The 11749-nt window shown below is 33.3% G+C and overlaps 1 protein-coding gene across 1 annotated transcript; it reads left to right on the top strand.

The window, feature by feature from the left end:
* The first annotated feature begins 10446 nt into the window (after positions 1-10446).
* On the top strand, positions 10447-11425 carry LOC126631318 (uncharacterized). Its single transcript, XM_050301488.1, has one exon. It carries the CDS (start codon positions 10658-10660, stop codon positions 11204-11206), a length of 549 nt encoding a protein of 182 aa, XP_050157445.1. The 5' UTR covers positions 10447-10657; the 3' UTR covers positions 11207-11425.
* Positions 11426-11749: the final 324 nt, after the last annotated feature.

The following is an 11749-nucleotide window of genomic DNA, read 5'->3' as shown; positions in this document are numbered from 1 at the left end:
GAATGGACTAAAATATAGACGGTTCAAATTATTGAATTACATTATAAAGTAAGCCTTATAAATAGGTGTCAAAATGTGTATAACAAGCGTGTGTCCCCAAATTCAACCTTAAGAGCAAGTCCACCCCTCCACCCCACAAAATAGGTTGGCACCCAAAAAGCTCACTCCACCCCACAAAATAGGTCAGCCCAAAGTCCACCCCAATTTCTAGGCTAGCCCAAAATTGATTGAGTGAGGAACCGGCCTATCGGGCGCGTGGGCGCGCATTCCAGCCTTAAAAAAATGTCAGAATCTCACTATGGGCCACATGTCCACTTTTGGGCTATGGGATTTCAAATTTTTTGAAATCCAATGGTCCAGATTAATTAATTTAATAAAAAATTATAAAAATTGTTTAAAAATACAAAAAAAAAAATTAAATGAATTTTTTATTTTTTATTTTATATAAATACCTAATCATCTTCTACAAAAATTGTACTTTCGAAATGACATGTAGCGTGACAAGATTGGTTAAAAATTTTATCGGAAATTAAAAATAAAATTATTATTTTATTATTTTATAAAAAAAATTAATAATATTTTAATACGAATTGACTAGACTCTGAGCCAGCTCATTTTTTATGGGTGAAAATGCATTTGGCTAAATACTGTTCATTACAGTAAATTATTATTCATTTAGGTGGATAAAATGGATTTTGGACCATCTCATTTTTTAGGGGTGGAATTACTCTAAGGGAAAGGTGGGTGGTATTCTAAAATTTTCCAAGATAAAAATATTAGGGTTTTGGCCAATTATATTACTATGGTTCACGGGAACCATCAATCGTTATGATTGGTCTCTTTTAGTTGAGAGTAGAGATCACCATCGCCCCTATTCTTTTTCTATAATTTCTTAATTTTATAATGAGAAAATTAGGTTCACATTCTTCTTTTTGTTACTCCATTGATTAAAATCCTATTCATTTTCAATTTTTGATCAAGGTTCTTGGGTATTAATAACATCATTAATTATTTGAATAATAAAATATTTTTTATTTTTTAAATATATTCCTTTAGTGTTAAAAATGTTACAATTAGTATATTTATATTTATGGCTAAATTTTTTTATCATATATTTTTATTTTTAGTTTGTACCTATTTTTAATTTTCAAATATTTTTTAATTTGTACCAATTTTGTTTTCATTTTTAATTTGTACACATATATTAGTTTCTTTTTGTGCCCATATTTTTTAAAGTTTTATTTGTGTTTGTACCCATGTGTATACCGTCACGTGACATTGTATATTTAATCAATGATAGAAAAATTACATATGGTATACTTATGTTTTATGCCTAAACTTTGTATCATATATTTATATTCTTAGATTTACCCACTTTTAATTTGCAACATTTTTTTTTAAATTTGTAGTATTTTTGTTTTAGTTTTATTTTGTACCCATGTATTAATTTCTTTTAGCGCCCATATTTTTTTAAAATTCATTTGTACTCATAATTTTTAATCTTTTATCTGTACCCTAATTTATTTATAATGTACCCATTCTTCTTTATTAATGTACCACTTTGTTATATGTGAAATGTACCAATTTTTTTTGTAAAATGTACCAATTTTTTTAACACTATGGATACATTCTTTTGCCATTTATTATTTCTTATTTTTACATAGTTTTTATCCATTTATTCAATCAAAATGTTTGAATTTTTTTTTTTGTAACCATTTCTAATAGTATTATAATGAGGGATTTTAAATATATAGGATTATAAATATCATAAAATATCAAACAATTAATGTCAAAACTATAAAAATATAAATATTAATAGTAATATAATGAGGTGTACAAAGTCAAGGGACCTTGATCAAACTTTGAATACTATCAAGGTTTTAATCAAAGAATGTTAAGGATTAAGGACCGCATCCAAAGTATTCCTTTTATAATATATACAAACGGTCGCAATTTAAAGATTGACCAACGTATAACATCTATATCCTGTTCTTGTTTTGGAGAACCTCGAATGTATGAGATTATTTTTTTTATATAAGAAAAAAAGTTATACCTAATCATAGGGCATAAATCTTACTTTTTATAAAGCAAGAAAAATAAAACACAGAAAAAGATGGGCAACATAATTAAATCATACCCCTCTTAAAAAAGAAAATACAAGAGAAGGAGGGGAGGCATGGGACCAAACATCTCTAAAGTAAAACCTAAAAGGTAAGAGCCTGTAAAACAAATTGCAAAATAAAAAAGAAAATCCAAAAGGATTAGGTAAAAAGGAAAATCACACATCAAAAATAGGAGACAAACATGTAGGCCCGGATATCTAAGAAATTTGAATGCGGAAAAGGAAGAATCTTTGTAAGAAGACCAACATACCAAACAAGTGAAGATAGAAGAAGCCTTAAATTGGCTAATTTGTTAGCAATTTCATTCCCTTTCCGAAATATATGAGAACGAAAACCATATGTTGCAACCAGAAATAGAGTTTTTCCAATCATTATGGAGCGACCAAGGAAGAGAAAAAAATCAGAAGCAAGGCAAAATATCTCAACTAAAGAGTCACTTTCAAGCCATAAATTTTGCTAACCCTGTACATAAGCCAATTCTACAGCAAGGATGACAACATGAATCTCCGCATTAATAAAAGTATGATGTCCCAAGCTCTGAGAGAAAGCACCAAGAAATAACCCGCAAAAACTTAGAAAATTCTACCTCAAGCCCTAGGACCTGTGTTACTTTTACTAAAGCCATTTGTATTCACTTTGACTCAAGGAAATGGAGGAAGATGCTAAAGAACATGAACTCAGCCAAGATTCCAAGAGAAAATATAAGTTGCTTATAAAAAATACCATGTATCTGACTAGGAGTGAAAACTTCAAGTCGTCTGATCTAGTCCAAAGTAGAATAAAAAAGGTGTGAAATGGAAGGAGCCTTACTTTCAAACTCCGCCTTATTCCACATCTTCCAAAGAGCTATTAATAAGAAAAACCTAATGCTACTCAGACATTGCGAAATTGTGGAGAAAACTGCTTTGACACAAAAACAATTCATAAATCCGAGAAGAAGCTTGTAAACGGAAGAATAGTACCAAATTGAGTAGCAAGCGAAAATCAAGCACATTATGCAAATTCACAACTGAAACATAAGAGCACAGTAAATTCAAAATTATTGCAACATAGTTAACGGATTAAAACTAGAGAAATGCCCATTTGGTGAAGTTGATCCCCCGTTGGGAGCTTATTGAAAAGAATCATTCAAACTGAAATAGACTAGCGACAACGAACAATAGTGCCAAATAATAGAAGCCCGATTTTAAATAGGAAAACGACGACAAACAATTTCGTAGCCATTAGAAAACGAAAAAAAAACTCCAGATGTAGAAGCTTCTCAAATTAACATGTCATTTTCTCATCAATTGGAAGAGACGTCTCCAGAATCTCTTTAGCAAACTCTGAAAAAATTAATTCAAGAACTTATAGAACCAAAAACACCCCTTCTTCCAAAGTAGAAGAAAAAATAGAAGGAATAATCCATTTTTTTGTACTAAATTTCTTGTTCTTGATTCCCATCCAGATAATAAGTTTAAAAAACGGGTCTTTTTTTACACCGCGTTTCTTTAAAGTGGAATAGATCTTTTGTTTTTTCCTTTCTATTCACTCGGATCTCTTTCGTTTCATCAATTTTGTCCGTATCCTCCTTTTCTTTTGAAAAAAAGGAAAGGGAAGGATCTTCTTCGGTGGATCAATCTCAAATCATCCTCATTTTTTAGTGCATAAATCTAAGGCCAATAAATTAAGACAATCTTGTATGAGGGCACGTCTAGGCAGTGTTGATGAAAATGCGAAGGCAGTTTCGAAGAGTACATGTATCGTGATTATATCTTGGGGCAAATGATTAGGCCACTCCCATGCTTTCAAACTTCAAAATATTTCAAGTATGTCGCCACCCCAAACCCTAGAACTTAAATCATTACAATTCCATTATCTGAAAAAGAAAAAAAAAGGTTATGGTAGATTGCCGTTTTATGAATCCACGGTAGATTGCCGTTTGATGAATCCATGCTTCCAAATTTCAAATGCTTCTTCAAAGTCCAAATCAAGTACTTCCCGATATTGAACAAAAAAAATATTGCAAGATTAGGGGTGGGCATAAAAACTGTGCTACTGCGAAATTGAAACGAACTGCGACAAAATGAACTGAAAAAACCATGTTGACAAAAAAAAAAAAAGTCAACTTGGGCACAAGAATTGGACTGACACATGCTGAGTTTTGGTTTTCATGTTGGCAGAACCGCTCAGAACTGAACCAAACCGTGAATATAAATAATTAATTAAATTTAATAATTGCATACATGTATCAGCAGATGAGTGGTCAGTTATTCAAAGAACATAAGCAATTTCATCTTTTCGTTGTAAGTTCTAAGCGGCTATTTGATGTATATGACTGAAATATGATGCACTGCGAGGACTATTGCGAATTATGCTTAGTTGCTTCTTTGTAATGAGTTTCACTTTGTTTTCATCCGGTAGTTATGGAGGCTCAGCTGATCATAACACATATCAGAAAAGGAAAACTATAAGTTGATAAATATTGCTTTCTGGTCCCCAAAAGCTAAAAGCTGATTAATATTGTTTTTTCTTGTTTATTGGCATTTCAGTCGGTGCAATTTATTATGTCCGTATTATATCTTTTGAAACTACGAGCATTATCATATTAATCAAGAGAAGAAAAAAAAGAAAGTAAATTTGAATACTATTTTGATTGGATTTTTTTATTAGCATCCCACTAATTGTTGAATACACCCCATTTAATATTTATTGTTAAATGATTTATATAAAATAACTATTTAAACCTTAAAAAGTAAAGAAAAACAATTATTTTCTTCCTACGCCTCAAATCATTTAAAAAATCTTAACCACCTGTAAATTATATATAATTTTATATACACCTGCACTCACAATGTCTTGTGATTATGTATATATAAAATGTTAAACATTCTGCAAAATAAGAGATGAAATACTTTGAAATATTCATATCTTCTTTGAGATAGTGTAGTATTGTTTTTTTCTTTTGCTAAAAATTTTCAGGTATGTTTGCTGTTTATTTTTTATGATGGTTTGTGGTGCAATTTTGCAGAACAGAGAATCTGCACGGACACAGCAATAGCACAATCAACTAGTCCTTTCATGATTTTTTTATTTCAGAAAAGCCAGCAAAGTAGCCATTTCTGAGTTTAAAATCAAATTCACATCTAAAGCCTAATTCCCCTAAATTGACAAAAATCTTGAAGCAGCAGAACCATGCGCACTGTTTGTGTGCTAAAGGCAAAGGGTTTAAATTTATTTTTTGGACAAGATGAAGACTTGAGGTAGATTTTGGTGTGGGGTGTGAGGGTAGTTTTGGTTAGTAAGTGGGGTGTATTAAGATATATTTAAGTTTAAAAAGTAAGTGTGGGGTGTTTTAAGTACGTGTGATGTATTCAACAATATGTGGGGTGCTAATAAAACAACCCTTTTGATTTGGTATTAAAATGACTTAGTATTCGGAATTGTAAACCGGCATGTACCGAATCAAAATTAGCATGAACTGAACTGTATATTTTTAGTAATAAATTTAAGCGAAACTGCACTGAACCAAACCATTGATATTTCATCGTTTTGGTTCCAATTTGAAGTTGGAACCGGGCCGAATTGCACCGAGCCGCGCCTATGCAGGATGGCAATTTCATTGCTATTATGGAAGCCACTTGAACTTAACTCAACTATGATAAATCATGCCTATTTATCAGGAAAGTTGTTATTGGTGCTTCAAATATAGGCACTTTTCCTATATATATATATATATATATTTACAAAGGAAAACATGCAAATTATTTCTTAATATACAGTGTTATATGAGAAATGAGTATAGATGTCTGTTTTTTAGAGTGTGATCGATCCCATTGTGAAATTGTTCGAACCCGATTTTGCACCACTTAGCTCATATAGTCTAAGTTGTTGGATGAGAGACATATTAAGAACCAAGATTGGTTTTCGGATAAACGTTGGATCAATCTCATAGTCAATCTAGGTTCAGAGTCATAGTCAAAGATGGTGAGGCTTGGCAGCAATAGAGTTTTGGCTGAGAATAATTCGAAGTATATTGAAAACATATGCCGAAGAATTGCAATATTATCTGAATTATACCATTTGGTAGACTTGGCCATCACAGAATTCATCCCTATAAATAAAAGAGGATTTGTAACGTAGAGAGCCCCTTCAACTCAATAAACAACTCAAATGCTCTGCGTGAAACCCTTGTTCTACACGAAACCTTACCCACAATCCTGAAAAAAAAATTCTAACTATCCTAAACCCCATCCCCCCATCAACACATCTTTAGTTTAGATATATAAAGAGCATTGATGCCATAGAATCAAACAACATAGGAGTACCTTCAGTTTGGCCAAGTAAACATCCCTGCTTTTAGGTTGGTTGATTATCTATCCAAGTCTCGGCATCCGAATAATTCTTAATTCTTTCACCCAAAGAGGTCATTTCATTAACTTCCCAATGAAGTGAAGTGTTCTATGATTGGTTACTTTCAGGTGCATTTCGCAGTTCAGCGTTTAGACGGCTGAGCCACGTTCATCATTGAAACACTCATCTCCTTTGAATGCCTTTGCCCTTACAACCTCATACCAATTTCGTACACCTATATTCTCACTAATATAGTCCATGCAGTTGAGCTCGGTACAAAAGATCCTAAACTTTGCAGTGAATTAGGCAATCTTGTCTTCATGTTCTAGAACCCAAGGCCGAGACATATTCCTTCATCGGCACGACCGCATTCACAAAAAGGACATAATTAGTTCATAGTTACTCGGCATGCACGTCAAGTAGACTTTATAATTTTTAGAGTAAACTGAAATACGCACATATAATTACCTATAATTTCCTAGAATGATCAAAGAGTCAAAATAGTTACAACTTATGAAAGAAGGTTGATAATTGGGAACCCATGCTGAGCACAGTAAAGTTAATCACCTTAATTTGTTGTTATACTGTGTAATTGCTTTTCCTTGGATCTTTCTTAGGGTTTTAACAGAATCATAAAGTTTCGGGCAATTGCCATTTCACTTTCTGAAAAATTCTTTTGGCTTGCTTAGATTAGCAAACACCTAAGGAATAATTCCATCATCACCAAAAAAAAAAGTAATCAATTTCAAAATGTAATCGAGTGAGAGAACACCGAAAGTTGTATGTGCATGGTGTGGTGGTGGAGAAGGGATTCTTAGTCAACGCTTATATATCAGTTATTCACTCACATGCATAATATTTGTTCAAATTATAAAACGAGGAGAATCATTAAGTTCATTGTCATCAATTACATTGCTGACCAAATACATTCAACGGGCAAGTCCAGTGGCATGACCAGTAAAAAGAGCTTCCTTTTATGGGGAAATCGAGTGTGTGCCTTTATATAGAAGTTTTCTTTTTCTTTTTTTTTATAATAGAAAATAAGTCCGATTTTTCTTTTTCTTTTGGGAATAATTGGTTTTGTATCAGGAAATTAGGTAGTCATTTTTGCCCACTCTTAGGTTTATTTATTTATTTGAATCTAATAACTAAAAAAATAAAAGAGTAGTGTGCATAAATTATAGATAACTTTAACAAAAAACTCATGATACTGTTCACTTTAACGAAAAATCACATATTTACACTAAAAAATAGTACTATTCACTTTACTCTTTATTTTGTTCTTATCGTTAAAACTCAAAGTTTTCTAACATTTTTCATTAAGTTCCCTTAAATTATATCATAATATTATGATTAGCTTGATTTGATTTGTATAAGATTGAGTGATGAGAAGAGGTAGTAACCAAGGAGAGTGATTTCTACACTGTTTTCTTAATCAATGGTGTATTAACATTAATGAGTGGGAATAAATTGGTATCTAACTCACATTTCACGAATTCAATCCTAAGACTTTTATTCATAAATAAAGAACAACATCACTATTTGTAAATATCATTTACTATGTGGCTGTTAATTTATAGGCTACTATGTAATATGCCAATAGTTTAGATCCTCATTAATGTAAATAGTGGAAACCCTGTGCCTGTATATAGGGATTCTAATGAATGGAATAATACACTTGGATTTCTCCTCAATTTTCTCTCTTGTTGTCTCTTTCTTTATATTTTATTTCTAACGCATTAGAAGCACAAATTGGGTGACGTGGAGCACGTCTGTTTGTTGGACTCTATATATGGGGCAACCTGCTATGATACCATGAAGAAATTTAAGTTTCACCCATAAGGGGTAGTACTATTCACACACCCATTTTTATTTCTTACACACCTTGTTAATTTTTGGCAATTGATCTTCTTAAATTTGCTCGATTTGAAGGCTGAAAATTGAAAGGGTGCACGAGAAGTAAAAATGGATGTGTGGATAACACTAAAAAAAGGTCGTACCCAGTGTATAAGGCTCCCGCTTTACGCAGGGTCTGGGAGAGGTGAATGTCGGCTAGCCTTACCCCCATTTTATGGAGAGGCTGCTCCCAAGTGATACGTATAAACATCCTCACACTCCCCTTCACGTGTGGCAAATTTTCATATTAATTAATGATTTTTATTTCATTTCATTATACACACCCAAAAATAACCTTTGGGGAGTCACTTATGTAGCAAAATTATTGATCTAGGGGGAGTTTTCGACAATATACTATAATAGACATATAAACGTGTTGTGCTCTTTTTCCTTCGAACAAGTATTCATTTGAAGTATCTGAATTCATTGATGTTAACAAACTTTTTTGGATCAAAATCAGTTTTAGCACTATCGCGCCATCTACCTATATTCAAAATTTCTAACCAATAAACAGATCAGCAAAAGAGAAATAAACTTGACTCCAATAAGAAACATTTTCTCATTCTTTACCTTCATATCAGCAGCACCAAAGCAATGAACCACATGATGCAATACCAAAATCCCACTCACGTCTTTACACACCAGACCTGATTATCCTTACTGTTGGAGACAAACATTCTAATTTGAATAATCAGAAATGAAATTAAATTAGGATTCTTTTCGTGACTAATTACAAAAAGATAGGTGGTGCAGTTGGGGCCTGGGATGGGTAGGTGCTGTCGGGGTGGGGGAGGAGAGGTGGCGGAGATGGGGGCTTGGTTTTGTTTTTGCAGTATTGTATTTTGAGTAATGTTAGTTAGACTATATTTGTAAACTAAATTTGCAAATTAAATGATGTATCACCATTAGAAATAAGCATGTTAATAACACTTAAATAATAATCCAATCATTGACTTCCATGTTATTTAGTTTACAAGATTTTATCTACAAATTTAATCTTCCTAACATTACCTATTTATTTTTTATTATGAATATTACTTTTCCATTTTGTTTATTTAGTTCTCTAAACTATTTTTTTAACATGAATTTTTTGTTATCCATGTGATGCTACACGATTGATTTTGTAAGCTCCACATGCATGAAGGGCAAAATTAATGAGTTTAAAACATAAAAGACCAAATTGATGAGTTGACAGAACATAAGAGACAATTTGTGATAAAAACTAAAAAATTATGCGATAAGTGATACACGTTTCCGTAACAGGAGAAATTATTTTTTGTCCAGAGATTGGATCAAGTGGCTATATGGCGCACACACAAAAAAACATCCCTACCCCGCTACCCTCTTGCTTTTTCCACTACCCGGACCCCATTGTGTCACACCCTCTCTCACACAAAACATTGGGGATCACCGTCAACGGTGGCCGCACCCATGACCTTCTCCTAACAGAGAGTAGACGTCGAAAAGTGGGATCCACTTAGTAAAATAAAGCAAGAAAGTAGAGAGACATGCCGCTCGAGGTTCAATGATAATCAACCATGATCATCATGATCCACCAATATTACGGTCAATTAGTCAACATATATTTTCTTCAAACGTTTGATATGCAGTTACAATAAAATTTGCCAACACCTCAATATTACCCAAACGAAAATATACTTTTTTTTTCTTCTTTTGTTTAGCCCTCCACAGAATACATTGGTAATGGATTTTTCTAGCACTAAGAACTCCCTCTGTTGGTTGCCTTGTCATCTTACATAGAAAAAGAAGTCCATGACTTATACTTTACCTAAACAAAGAATGTCAAAAATAAATCTGAGTTGATATATCTTACTTTCCGCTAATTAATCTGTAACTATGAAATGATCCTCCACTCATTCCATTTATCACAATTGATTAATTAACCATATATATGATTTAAAGGGCTAAGATTGCTTAATCATGGTCATATGACAAGATTCTTTTCATTGTGTGATGGAATAGTGTTACCTAGCAAATAATATTGTGTAAATTAAGCACCAATGTTGTCTTTAAGAAAAGGTGGGGGGTCATCCCACTATAAAACCCCCTCACATCAGTTACATAATACATTCCTTTTTGGATTGTAAAGAAGTTAAAGAATATCTTATGCCGGCTGTCTTTGCTTACCTTAGGTCTAGGCCATGGAAAACAAACAAAAACCCTCAACAATTAAACACCCCCCTTGTATACTAAAATCCCCATAATCTCTTTTATCTCACCCCAATTGATCCGTCTTCCATATTTTCTGGTATATCCGATACACCGAATAATCTCTTGTATAAGAAATGGGAAATTGTGTGTTTAAAGGGTTTGAAGAGGCAGAAGAGATGGTGAAAGTGGTGACATCCAGTGGGGGAATAATGGAGCTCTTTGCCCCAATCACAGCTAACTCCATAGCCAATGAGTTCCCAGGCCATGCCATCTTCCGCAGCCCTGACCTCTTCGCCCAACCTCTTCTCCACAACGAAGAGCTTCATCCCAAAGAGCTTTACTATCTCCTACCTCTCAACCCCTACAAAACCCCAAAGAATCATGATATTAATGCAAACCCTAACGGCGCCGTTTGTACACCATATCGCATGACGTGTGACAGCCAAGGCAAGAAAGCGGCAGACCCTGAAGTTTTTCCGAGGTACAATAGTAGTGGGGTTTGGAAGGTGAAGCTGGTGATAAGTCCAGAGCAGCTCTCTGAGATTTTGTCGCAGGAGGCTCGCACTGAGGCTTTGATTGAAAGCGTGAGGACGGTGGCCAAGTGCGGCACCGGAGGGAACTCGTCGGTGGAAAGTTCCGATCAGTGGAGTGTGTCTAGTAGTTGGAAGGAGTTGTCATCGTGAAAGTTAAAGTCTGGAATCTTCATGTAGAGAGGTAGATGTATGTTTAATATGCAACTTAAATTCGTTTCTGTGATGAGATAAATTAGTCTCTTTTCTATGTTTCAATATTTGGGTTGTATTTCTTTTTAGATTTATTATAAGGGCCATGCCCCATATTTCTTTTGCATCGATATATTAAAATCTTTCACCTAATTTTAAACCATTAACCTTCCTTCACCATTTTTGGACTAACGCAGGAGCTTTTTAGTATTCATTTTGCGTTTTAATTCCTATGAGCAGTGAAGGGCCACCCTATATAGACTTATAACCTCTAAAATGTGGTGGTGAGAATGTAAGTATTGCATTTATTCTTTGTAATTAATCTTAATTAAATTATGGCAATAATACTACACATCATATTTCTCTCAAACATTTTTGAAGCACATAACGTGACATGTGATGCAAGTCATATCAATTAATGATTTTCTCTTATTGGATGCATAATATCGCATGTCTAATTTTCTACTTTTCATTATATGCGTTCTTTTGATTTGTTGTCTCATT

The sequence above is a fragment of the Malus sylvestris genome, chromosome 1, assembly GCF_916048215.2.
Source record: "Malus sylvestris chromosome 1, drMalSylv7.2, whole genome shotgun sequence".
Lineage (NCBI taxonomy): Eukaryota > Viridiplantae > Streptophyta > Magnoliopsida > Rosales > Rosaceae > Malus > Malus sylvestris.
Note: the sequence above shows the minus strand (reverse complement) of the source record. Positions and strands in the feature narration are given on the sequence as shown.

Bases quoted from the DNA above. Each gene is read 5' to 3' on its own strand.
- LOC126631318 (XM_050301488.1), top strand. From the start codon at position 10,658: ATGGGAAATTGTGTGTTTAAAGGGTTTGAAGAGGCAGAAGAGATGGTG.